Source organism: Oryx dammah, unplaced genomic scaffold, assembly GCF_014754425.2.
Source record: "Oryx dammah isolate SB20612 unplaced genomic scaffold, SCBI_Odam_1.1 HiC_scaffold_16, whole genome shotgun sequence".
Taxonomy (NCBI): Eukaryota; Metazoa; Chordata; class Mammalia; order Artiodactyla; family Bovidae; genus Oryx; species Oryx dammah.
Window position 1 is genome coordinate 24,125,344 of NW_024070200.1, and position 12,653 is coordinate 24,137,996.

Below are 12,653 nucleotides of genomic sequence, written 5' to 3' on the forward strand. Positions count from 1 at the left end.
CTCATCACTCACGCTGTGTGCAACCATTAGCGGCGAAACTACGGCGTCCACAATGCACCGCGACGGCCCCTGCCGCAGAGGCGTGGCTAAGCTGGTCGCAGGCGTTCCGTCCCTCCTGGAGGCGAGAAAAAGGCGACTTGTGAACCTTTTAGTGGCAGGAGGGGGCACAGGCGGCTGCTGAGCCCACCTATTACATTCAGGGAGCATCTAAAGCCTCCAGATATCCGCAATAAACAATGAAAAGAAACGGTGAAATTAGAAAGCTCTTCCATCCAGCCGGAGGAGCCAAAGGAACCCCTGGGTCACGTGGTGCACAAGAGCCAAAGGGCCAAGATGAAATAAAAGCGCGGGCTCCCTTATCCGGCGCCTTTAGAATCAAGCATGGTGAGGCTGGGAAGCTGCTTTAAGGGAGCAGCTTTTCTTTTTCACGTCTGCCCTCCCTGTTGTGACCGCGTCCCTACCGTTAGCCTGATCGTGGTATTCTCCGCAGTGGCCTCTGGGATCGATTTACCCCACTTCCGCCCGCGTCCAAGATGGCAGTTACGCGGCCTTCATGACTTTTTACGGGACTGGGCGGTGTTGACGCCGGAGCTGGCAGGGGGTGGAGCGGTTAGTAAACAGCAAATGCGGGAACTGGTGGGCCGGAATCAGCCATGGACTGGAAAGAAATTCTTCGCCGGCGGTTAGCGACACCCAGCACCAGTCCAAACAGTGAGTTTGGGAGGAGCTGCCCGCTGACAGATCCTGGCCCTAAACATCGGGAGCTGGGGGGACGACGGATGGGGAGGAGCAGCACCTTTGGTAAAACCTCTCCTGACAAAAGAGGCTGACTGGGATGTGGTTGAGCGATCCAGAGGGGTTTGACCTACACTTCTCTGGGAAGGGATTTGCAAGAATGAAAAGCTACCTAGACACTCACTTGCTTGGTCCTGACCTCGACTTGTGAGGGATAATTCAAAGTCGCGGTGCCAACAACCCTTCGATCCTACCGTTGCTCTTACCGCCTTTTTATTGTCACACTTTTTACTTCCCTCTTTGCCCATTTTAGACTTCATAATCCGTTTTTCCTTGTCTCTTTCCCTCTACTTCACACTTGTTTGTTAATCAGTCTGGTTAAAACTGTCATTCCTATTCCACACCTCCATCCAGGGCAGCTGAATTGTCACACTTTTAATTCATGTCCACTAGATGCTAAAGCTGAAACTCCAGTACTTTGGCCACCTCATGCGAAGAGTTGACTCATTGGAAAAGACTCTGATGCTGGGAGGGATTGGGGGCAGGAGAAGAAGGGGACGACCGAGGATGAGATGGTTGGATGGCATCACCAACACAATGGACATGGGTTTGGGTGAACTCCGGGAGTTGGTGATGGAGAGGGAGGCCTGGTATACTGCGGTTCATGGGGTCACAAAGAATCGGACACAAGTGAGCGACTGAACTGAACTGAACTGATAATATTTATTTTTGTCTGACTTATTATGATCATCTCTAAGTCTATCCTTATTGTTGTAGATGTCATTATTTCATCCTTATGACTAAGTAATATTCCATTGTATGTATGTATGTGTGCATGTATATACACACACACACACACCCCCCACATATTTAGCTATTCATATGTTGATGGACATCTGGGTTGCTTCCATGTCTTGCCTATTGTAAATAGGGCTGCAATGAACTATAGAGTGCATGTATCTTTTCAAATTATAGTTACCTTAAGATATATATACAGGAATGGGATTGCTAGATCATATGGTAACTCTATTTTTAGTTTTCTAAGGAACCTTAATACTGTTCTCCTTAGTGGCTATCAGTTTAAATTCCCATCACCAGTGCTGGAGGGTTCCCTTCTCTCTACACCCTCTCTGGCTTTTATTATTTGTGGCCTTTTTGATGATGGCCATTCCAACTGATGTGAAGTGAGATCTCATTGTAATTTTGACTTGCACTTTTCTAATAAGTAGCAGTGTTGAGCATCTTTTCATGTGCCTGTTGCCCATCTGTATGTCTTCTTTGGAGAAATATCTATTTAGATCTGCCCATTTTTTGATGGAATGTTTTTTTTTTATACTGAGTTGTATGTGCTCAATGAGTACTTTGATTAAATGAATTAGAACATGTCAGGTCTATAAGAAAGGCAGTGACTTGAGGAAGAGCAAGTACAGTGATAAGAAAAAGTAGAAGCATCTGAGAACTGGTTGAAGATATAGAAGAGGCTATTGCAGTGGAAGATAGTGATTCTTGGTATTTTAAGAAAGTTAATAGATGCTCAGTATCTAAACACAATTGTGAAGGCCTTTTTTGTGCTATAATTAGAGCATAGTATATAGATGTCTTGAAAAAATGTCTGATTTTAAAAGTTCTTTCCCTCCTTAATCTGTTTTGTTACCAGAAAAAAAAAGTGAACAAGAGTTAAAAGATGAAGAAATGGATTTATTTACCAAGTATTACTCAGAATGGAAAGGAGGTAGAAAAAACACAAATGAATTCTATAAGACCATTCCTCGGTTTTATTACAGGGTAAGTGATATCTAAGCAAATGTCTTGCAGAGTTTATAAATTAAGTGTAATTTTTTTTAATGGGATAAAAATCTTTCATTTTATATGCAGATAAATTGATTATATTTTAAATTTTGTATATTGTTTTATTATAGTTGACCTTATTATTTTTGACCTGGTTAAATCTTAGTTTCTCATATAAATTGGTATAAGAACACAGAGTTGTTACTTGCCACTTTTTTTAAGTTCTTTCTTCCTAATTTTTATTATGGATATTAGTTGTGGTATTCTATTGGGTTGTGTTGTCAGGCTTTCTATAAGACTTAGATTTACTTGGTTGGTCATAATTTTTAACTTTGTCTTTTACTCATATGGTGTAAAATGTTTTGCTCAAGGCTAAACTGAAAAATAGATTGAGAATGGAAAACTTTAAGGGCTATACTTAATTATATGTTTCTTTGTGCCAAAATGGCAGAAGAAGGCTTTGAAGAGCATTGTAGATAAAACAGTAAGACTTTCATAAAGCTATTTACAGCTAAAATCAAAGGCTACTGAAAACAATAAGACCTATTTAGTATTGTGGAAAGTGTAGCTACCATAATAAAGTTAACTTTGGAATTTTAGCTGAATGTCTCTTAAACCTATTGCCTTCTAAACTCAATTAATTATAACATTATTTGCAAAGAAAGTAAATATTATGTTTTACTTGCAGTAGGGAGTGAGGTATTGATATAAATGGATTATCCAGATAATTTTAACTTATTTCTTCAAGTACAAACTTTTTTCATTTGAATCATTTTACTGCAAACTATTTTGTAATACTGTGTCTCCCAGCCTTTGAAAAATTATGAGACTAATCCATGTTTGTTGTGGAAAAGCAGCTAATGCCAGAGACATAAATAAAGATTTTTATATGCGTGTATTTAACAAAAAAGAGGTCACAGCATACATACTTTTCTTTTTGCTTTTTTGCATTTCATACTTTCTTAATCAGAGGCAGTTAGACAACTGAGAATTTTTTGTAGTCTGAGGGAGTGGGAAAGGAATTGACATTTATTGAGTGTCCACCTACTTCAGAACATTTTATGTTCATTATCTCATGTAATCAGGATTGTGAAATTGTTATCTTACTAACCCAGAAGGAGCCCTCAGATGCTGACATCACTCCATTCCCAAGACTCCACTTTCCTGTATTTCCAATACCAGCTGTCCCCTTGTGGTTCCTGAGGGAATCCCCTTTTCCCCTATTTCTGTCTCTTCTCTGACCTCTTCTAGATGCCGAATGGTCTGCAGATGTGGACTTGTGGGATGTTCTTTCCCTGGTTTCTTCTTCTCCTTCCACTGCACTGCTTCAGAGAAACTACCTGTCACCTTTGGTCACCACTTCTCTCCTTGGCTGGTTAGCTGGTTGACTAGCCACTGGCACACAGTTCCTGTCTCAACCCCAGCCTCACCTCCTGATGCTTATTCCTTCTCCATCCTCTTTGATGGGAAAGGATGGCATCTTAGTTCTTAGAAATAAAGTAAAATCATACCCCCGAATTTGGATTATGGATTACATAGCTACATTTGATGGGGCAAAGATACATAAAAGAAAGAAGAAATTCTCAAAGCAAATTATTTGAAGTTGTTGGGATGAGTCATTTTATAAAGCCCAGCTTAGGGAAATCACCACAATAAGCAGAACCTCTGCCTTGGAGGCCAATTAGTTAGACTTTGGCTTGACCATCTGTGAGAAGTAAGGTGATCCAATCTCACCAGGCATACTTGGCTAAAAGTTGCTCTTCAGCTAGTCCTGATTTAATTCTGTATCAGGTTAAGGTTACACTGGGAACGATTCTATGAATATAAAGTGAAACTTGGGCTACATTGAGAAAATAGAAAAAGTGGTGGGTCATAAAGGAAAGTAAGCATGACACATTCTGATACATTTAGTTTGGGGATGGTTATCTTCCATTGATTATCTGTCATAGTACTTTACTCCTAGGAGTCACTAGGAAGTAGCATTGAAGTCTGCCTAAGGGAGAGATAACCTAACTACCCAGTAATGGAAATGAGATGGAGAAGAGAAAATACACTGAATCCCTGATGTCAGAAGACCCAGATGCATGTTTTATTACTCTAGTTGCACAACCTTGGGCAAGTCATTAACATTAGGACATGAGGATATAGGGGAACAAGGAACCAAAGAAAACAACTCATAAAAAATTAAAATACACTGGAACTCCGAAGATTTAAATCTTGGGTCTGGGACTGATTAATTGCATATGAATTCTTGATAGTCATCCAGCCCTTGATTTCCTTACCTCTAAACTGAGTGTGATGAAATCCATCACACAGGGCTAGTAGGATTAAATTAGAATGTGTGTATTGATGTTTGATATATTGTAGACACATACTAAATGTGTTTATATTTAAGTAAACTCTGGATCAAAAAAAAAAGAAACTTGGGCTAGATGGTTAGCTTTTTCCAGGCAGAACTGGCCTTGCTGATCACTGAATTCTCTATGGATCTCTTTTTGTCAAATGAACTTTTTAGATAAATGATGACTTGAAGTTAAGCAAAATTGAGATACAAAAAGTACTTTTGAGACAGTTGCATATATAGTTTTTTAGACCAGATCAGTTCAGTTCAGTCACTCAATTGTGTCTGACTTTTTGCAACCCCATGGACTGCAAGCACACCAGGCTTCCCTGTCCATCACCAACTCCTGGAGCTTACTCAAACTCATGTCCGTCGAGTTGGTGATGCCATCCAACCATCTCATCCTCTGTTGTCCCCTTCTCTTCATGCCTTCAATCTTTCCCAGCATCAGGGTCTTTTCCAATGAGTCAGTTCTTCATATCAGGTGGCCAAAGTATTGGAGCTTCAGCTTCAGCATCAATCCTTCCAATGAATATTCAGGACTGATTTCCTCTAGGGTTGACTGGTTTGATCTCCTTGCAGTCCAAGGGACTCTCAAGAGTCTTCTCCAACACCACAGTTCAAAAGCATCAGTTCTTAGGCGCTCAGCTTTCTTTGTAGTCCAACTCTCACATCCATACCTGACTACTGAAAAAACCATAGCTTTGACTAGACAGACCTTTGTTGGCAAAGTAATGTTTCTGCTTTTTAATATGCTGTCTAGGTTGGTCATAGCTTTTCTTCCAAGGAACAAGCATCTTTTAATTTCATGGCTGCAGTCACCATCTGCAGTGATTTTGGAGCCCCCCAAAATAAAGTCTGTCACTATTTCCATTGTTCCCCCATCAATTTGCCATGAAGTGATACATTTTGCATAATATAATGGTCTAGAATTTAAGTGTAGAAATTAACTGCAGTGCATTTTTAGCTGCCAGCTGAAGATGAAGTCTTACTACAGAAATTAAGAGAAGAATCCAGAGCTGTCTTTCTGCAAAGGAAAAGCAGGGAACTATTGGATAATGAAGAATTACAGGTAAGAGTGGAATAATTCTTGGCCATTTCCTATTTGTACTATGTGTGTCATGTGGGATCCCAGGGCACCTAAATGGAGACAGTAGTGCCAAGTGGCTGAAAGCACAGGCTCTGAAGTGATGATTCCCACCAGAATCAACTGCAAAGCTTATGTGTCCCAAGGAGAGTTTTGTCTTGTTTTTTAAAGCCCATAGGTAATTTTAATGTGAGGCCAAAGTTGAGAACCACTATTGTAGGGAGTCATATTAAGAAGAATATCATCTTCTATTATCCTTTGATTACTAATAAATAATAAAAATAGCTAGCATTTATTGAGTGCTTACTAAGTTCTAAAATTTTCATATACAGTTCCTCTTTTATCCATATAGCTGTATGATGTAGGGACTGTTATCTCTACTTTACAAATGAGATTTGAAACACAAGAAGCTTAAGTCCACCATCCAAGATTAAAGACAGGGCTGGGATTTTAACCCTTGCAGTTTGACCCTACAGTGAAAGTGAAAGTCGCTTGGTCATGTCCGACTCTTTGTGACCCCATGGACTATATAGTCCATGGAATTCTCCAGGCCAGAATACTGGTGTGGGTAGCCTTTCCCTTGTCCAGGGGATCTTTCCAACCCAGGGATCAGACCCAGGTCTCCCACACTGCAGGTGGATTCTTTACCAGCTGAGCCACAAGGGAAGCCCAAGAATACTGGAGTGGGTAGCCGATCCCTTCTCCAGTGGATCTTCCCGACCCAGGAATTGAACTGGGGTCTCCTGCACTGCATGTGGATTCTTTGCCAACTGAGCTATCAGGGAAGCCCCAGTGATAGACAGTAGTCTATCATTTTAATGGAAATAACACATTTTAAAACTATTTTTTTAATTTTTTGTTCTGTTGATAATAACATCTTAAATATTTTAAAATTTTGCAATTCTCCTAAGAACTTATGGTTTTTGCTGGACAAGCACCAGACACCACCCATGATTGGAGAAGAGGCAATGATTAATTATGAAAATTTTTTAAAGGTTGGTGAAAAAGCTGGACCAAAGTGCAAGTAAGAATAATATGATTAATGTAAGAGTATGTTACATTAAGCATTTAAAATGCATCAAATAAATGTTAATGAAAATTTAAGTCAATGATATGATCATTTAAGTCAACTTTTCATTAAACTAAAAAAGTTTAATAAAATTATTTATAGTCAAGACTATTACATTGGTATAAAGTTGTTAAAAGAAATAATATAGTTTATTTACAACACTGTAGTCCCTCATTCTTAAGGCAATAGAATTTAAAGATGTATGACTTAGTATTTTAAGTTTTGATAGTTCTCACTTAGATTTTTTCCCTCTACTTTGATTTTTAGTTGTTTGAATTTATGCTATTTTCTGCTGAATCATATAGAAGTCATTTTTAAATTATATTGGCAGATGATTTAACATTTATTTTCTTTTCTTAGGCAGTTTTTCACAGCAAAAGTCTTTGCTAAACTCTTTCATACAGATTCTTATGGAAGAATTTCCATCATGCAGTTCTTTAATTATGTCATGAGAAAAGGTGACTCCATTTTCATTTTGCTTCAACTCCTATCTGAGAGTCAAGAATTTGGGTCTTTGCTTTTATAATAGCCCTTCCATGTCAAACATCTCTTTTATTAAATTTGAATAGCAGAATTTCTTGTCTTTTGACCAAGATTTGTTTTCCTATTATTATGATTCTCTCCTGGAACTTACTAGAGCTGAAATTTTCTACCATGTATTTGGTTCACTATTATAAAAAAGTTTATAAAAAACAAAACTAAAACCTCTTCTGAAGATGCTAGCTAACTAGATATATCAAAAGCTGAACCATGAATTTTAATGGATTGTTATTTGAAATATTTTAATTCACTGGTCATTTCATTTCACAAATATATTACAGGTTGAGTTGCCTGAGAGGATAGTTTCAAACTCAGAACTGTAGCCGCATACTCAAGGAGCTTTTATTAAACAACATGGAGTTGTTATGATTCCAAAAGTTCCACAATGACTTGTCAAATTCTGTGTGTACCATCTTTAACTGATATTTGGTTGCAGTAATTAACCTCAGTAGAATAAAATCTGCTTCACTGAAGGCATAACTTATACTCCTTTTTGGTGGAACACCAGGATTCTCAAGGGCATCAACTTTATTGTCACTTTAGGCATGGTAGAATTGTTGATATCTGCAGTTAATTCTATGGTATATTTATTTCAAACAGTTTTTGGATTAATGAATAGTATATGTGAGAAAATATATGTTTATGGAATTATTAAATTAGCTTGTCCTTCTAATCTCTCTTTATCTCCTTTTATGCATATATATACCAAAGGATAGATCTTAATAATTATATTTCATTTTCTCATTTACTGTCAGTTTGGCTTCATCAAACAAGAATAGGACTCAGTTTATATGATGTTGCTGGACAAGGGTATCTTCGGGAATCTGTAAGTATTAACCTACTTTCATAACTACTCTAGACACCAAAATGCTAAATAATAGTTATCACTGGATGTTGAGATTACAGATAATGTAAGGGCAAGGAGTTTTTCCTTTTTAAAGAAAGATAAGAAAAATCATGTGACTATATTCCTACCTGTAGGTTTGGGTCGTAAGGTCAGTTACCAAGAGGATATTTATTACCCATTAGGTGGTTGCGAAGAGTTGGACATGACTGAGCAATTGAGCATTCACAGACACACAAACACACACACTTACACACATATACTAATGTAATTAAGCCAGGTTATCAGCAAAGAATTATATTACAACCTCATGATACAAATCATTATTTTTCTTGTAAGTGTAACTATTTTAATTATATGGATATGTTTCTTCTCAGCTCAGAATTTTTTCCCAAATATATATAAAATGGGAATGGAGTTATGCATAAATATGAATCAAGATAATTAATCACTTAGGTATATGTTCAAATATAAGATTTAAAGAAATGCAGATTCCCTGTTATAGTTTGTTTCCTGTTATAATTTGTTGCATTCTGTTTTATCCAGATTTATATAGATAGAATCTCTTAGCTCATACTGAACATTTACACTTAAAAATCTTTCTAGGGCCACAGTACTGTCCTTGTCCTTCAAGGTTCAGATCTACTTGACAATAAAAGGTTCTTGGTTCTATCCATCACTCTATAGCAAAGAAGATGTATTAACTATTTGTTGATACTTATTCAGGTCAGATATTGGAGTACTTCTATAGCTCTGAGGATTCTTGTCAGCCATTAGGTGGTTTACAAAACAAACTTATCTCTTCTCGCCTCTTGCCATGAATGGAAACAAAAATTTTAAAAGGGATGGGGAGAAGGGAGAAAAAAGCAACAGTGTATCTCTATAGTTGTGTTTAAAAGGGAATAATCTTCCCTTCTGTCAATGAAAGGACACACTTCTCTCAAAGGAAAAAACCTTTCTCCTAACCCTGGTGCTTTGCCTTTTGAAACCAGACTTTGTGTCTCCCTTATTTAAAAGAGTGATTTCCAGCGCCAACATCTGGAGTAATTTGAGTAATATAGGCAAACTTTCATTCAACTATTAAATCTTAAATAAGCAGTTACCAAGCACTTAATTTATGCTAGGTACATCACCAAGCCTTACCCTTATGTATAATAAGGTGCTTTTTCCCTACAGAGTGAGGAGGCAGACACTAAATTATCTGCAATATGATTTCAAAGACTGACAAGTTCTAGGGAAAAAATAGGGTCATAGGAAAGAGTATGACTGGGGTTGCGAAACTATTTTAGATAAGATGAAAGGTGCCTCTTTGAACGAGTAACTGAGTTTTAGCCCTGAAGGATGAGAAAGAACCAGCCTTTTGAAAATGTAATACAAAGGGAATAGCAAGTTCAGTGTCCCCAAGGCACAGTTAAACCTGATCTGTTTTAGAAGCAGAAGGAAGCCAGTGTGTCTAGAGCATATGAGCAAGGGTTAGAGTAACAAGGGACTTCCCTGGTAGCTCAGCTGGTAAAGAATCCACCTGCAAAGCAGGAGACCCCAGTTCGATTCCTGGGTCAGAAGATCCTCTGGAGAAGGGATAGGCTACCCACTCCAGTATTCTTGGGCTTCCCTGGTGGCTCAGACAGTGAAGAATCTGCCTGCAAAGTAGGAAACCTGGGTTCGATTCCTGGGTTAGGAAGGTCCCCTGAAGGAGGGCATGGCAACACACTCCAGTATTCTTGCCTGGAGAATCCCCCTGGACAGAACAGTCTGGTGGGCTACAGTCCATGGGGTCACAAAGAGTTGGACATGACTGAGCGACTAAGCACGGCACAGCACCAGAGTTGACAGAAGGGGAAGCTGGAGAAGTAGTCAGGGCCACTTGTATTAGGGCATGGTAGGGAGTTTGGGTTTTATTTTGAGACTAATAGGAAGCCAAGAGAACTTTTAAGCTGACTCTGTCAGATATGGTTTCCATTGTATTTGTTTATTTATTGGCCACAAAGAATGTGAATCTCAGTTCGTCAACCAGGGATTGAACCCAGGCCACAGTAGTAAAAGTCCAGACTCCTAACTACTAGACCATCAGTGAACTCCCTGGTTTACATTTTAAATTTTGGTGGTTTTTTTTTTTTTTTTTTGGCCACGCTGCTCGACCTGTGGAATCTTAGTTTTCTTACCAAGAATCAAACCCATGGCCCTTGCAGTGGAAGTGCAGAGTCAACCACTAGACCACTAGGGTACTCCCTGGTTTACATTTTAAAAGATCACTGGATGTGTGGAGAATGAATTGTAAGGAGCCTGGAGTCAATGAATAATTAGGAAACTACTGTAGTTGGCCAGGTGAGAGATGATAGTGGCCCAAATCAGGATGATGTCTGTGAAGAAGTCAGGAATAGATCAATGTAGTATTTATTTTGGACCCACACACCCCAACAACAACAAAAATTTGCAGCTGGATTAGATGTTGGAGGTAAAGCGTAGGGGCCTTGGTAAAGAAAAGGTAGGAATCAAGTTTAAATTTTTTACTTTGAATAAATAGTGGAATAGGAGGAAATAGGTAATGACTAGGGTTGGGGATGATAAGAGTCCAGTTTTGGACTCACCATGTATGAGATGCCATTGGTTATACAACTTAGATTATAAAGTTATTTCAGAGGAAGTAGAAACATTATATATCAGGAGGGATAAAGCAAAAGTAACAAAATTGTAAAACATAAGAAACCATGAGAGACATTTAAATATGTAATCTTAGAATAGGGAAAGCTTTTCTGAATATGACAAAGCTGAAAAGTCTAAAAAACAAGTTCAGCTAATTTTTTAAAAAATCTGTAAAGCAAAGACCATCATAAACAAAGTTAAAACAAGAAGCTGGGACTTCCCTGGCGGTTCCGTGGTTAAGACCTTGCCTTCCAGTGCATGGGGTGCAGGTTTGATCTGTGATGGTTGGGGAAGTGGTCTGGGAGCTGAGATCCTACATGCCTAGCAGTCAAGAAGACAACATACAGCAGAAACAATATTGTAACAAATTCAATAAAGACTTTTAAAAACAGAAAAGAAAATAGTAAGCCAAGAAAAATATCTGCAACTTATTCACAGACAAATGACCAATTACTCTAGTGGATAAAAAACTCCTGGAAATCAAGAATAAAATGGCTGTTAACCCAGTAAAAACTGGGCAAAGGATATAGATAGTTTGCAGAAAGTAAATACAAATGCTTCTTAATCACAGGGAAAAAAATGTTAACCTCACTTTATATGAGAGAAATGCCAAATAGATCTACACTAAAATATCATTTTTTACCTATCATATTGGCAAAGATCAAAAAGTTTGATAATGACTTTAATGAAGGAATGTAAAATAGACCATGGGTTCCCAAACTTTTCCAGTTCACTGAGGTGCCCTTATTGTCTCAGTAATTTTTTCCATAGAAAAATGGCCAAAAGAAATACCTAACAACTCCATTTATTAACCAGTTGTTTTTGTTGTTTAGTCACTAAGTCATGTGTGACTGTGTTGCGACCCCTGCTATACCCCACCAGACTTTTCTGTCCATGGGATTTCCCAGGCAAGAATACTGGAGTGGCTTGCCATTTCCTTTTCCAGGAGATCTTCCTGACCCAGGGATTGAATTTGCGTCTCCTGCATTGACAGGCGGATTCTTTACCTCCAGTGCTGTGTGCTCAGTCATGTCTGACTGTTTGCGAGCCCATGGACCATAGCCCACCAGGCTCCCCTGTCCAGGGAATTCTCCAGGCAAGAATACTGGGGTGGGTTGCCATTTCCTTCCCCAAGAACCACCAAGGAAGCCCATTAACCGTTAGTTTTAGCTGGCACTGCACAGTTACTCAGCCCTGGGTTGGACACGGTCATCCTTGATTCCTTTGCCACACTAATTTTCACATGATACTTGCTTTATCACAGCAACCACCAAAAACCTAGCTTTGCAAGGATGAAATGGAGTCAAGGGAAAGTAGCTCAGACATGTCCAATTCTTTGCAACCCCATGGACTATAGCCTGCCAGACTCCTCGGCCTATGAGATGTTGCAGGCAAGAATACTGGAGCAGGTTGCCATTCCCTTCTCCAGGGAATCTTCCCGACCCAGGGATTAAACCCAGGTCTCCCACATTGCCGGCAGGTTCTTTACCGTCTGAGCAAGAATAGATGTTATCAAAAGGAATAAATTTCAATCTAATGTGATTGAAATGTGAATGACCTTGAATTCATAGCTCTAGCCCATGGTGACATGTTGTGCAGTATCCAA

General features: G+C 38.8%; 2 protein-coding genes across 6 annotated transcripts in view; one reads left to right on the top strand and one right to left on the bottom strand.

Moving 5' to 3' along the window:
- The window catches only part of LOC120875086 (protein only RNase P catalytic subunit), a 135,352-nt gene extending 134,804 nt beyond the window's left edge, over nucleotides 1-548 (bottom strand). For 2 of the 4 annotated variants that reach the window (XM_040256760.1, XM_040256757.1), the window contains exon 1: nucleotides 1-524. The gene's annotated coding sequence lies outside the window, so the exon portion shown is untranslated. The other 2 variants (XM_040256758.1, XM_040256759.1) reach the window with 2 other exon arrangements.
- PPP2R3C (protein phosphatase 2 regulatory subunit B''gamma) overlaps nucleotides 104-12,653 on the top strand; it is a 23,645-nt gene continuing 11,095 nt past the window's right edge. The window contains exons 1-6 of one of the 2 annotated variants that reach the window (XM_040256764.1): nucleotides 104-711; nucleotides 2,393-2,520; nucleotides 5,832-5,936; nucleotides 6,863-6,975; nucleotides 7,381-7,478; nucleotides 8,316-8,386. In XM_040256764.1, the coding sequence (XP_040112698.1) occupies nucleotides 654-711; nucleotides 2,393-2,520; nucleotides 5,832-5,936; nucleotides 6,863-6,975; nucleotides 7,381-7,478; nucleotides 8,316-8,386 (573 nt within the window). In that variant the 5' untranslated portion in view covers nucleotides 104-653. Of the gene's footprint in view, nucleotides 716-2,392; nucleotides 2,521-5,831; nucleotides 5,937-6,862; nucleotides 6,976-7,380; nucleotides 7,479-8,315; nucleotides 8,387-12,653 lie in introns of both variants that reach the window. The other variant, XM_040256765.1, reaches the window with a different exon arrangement.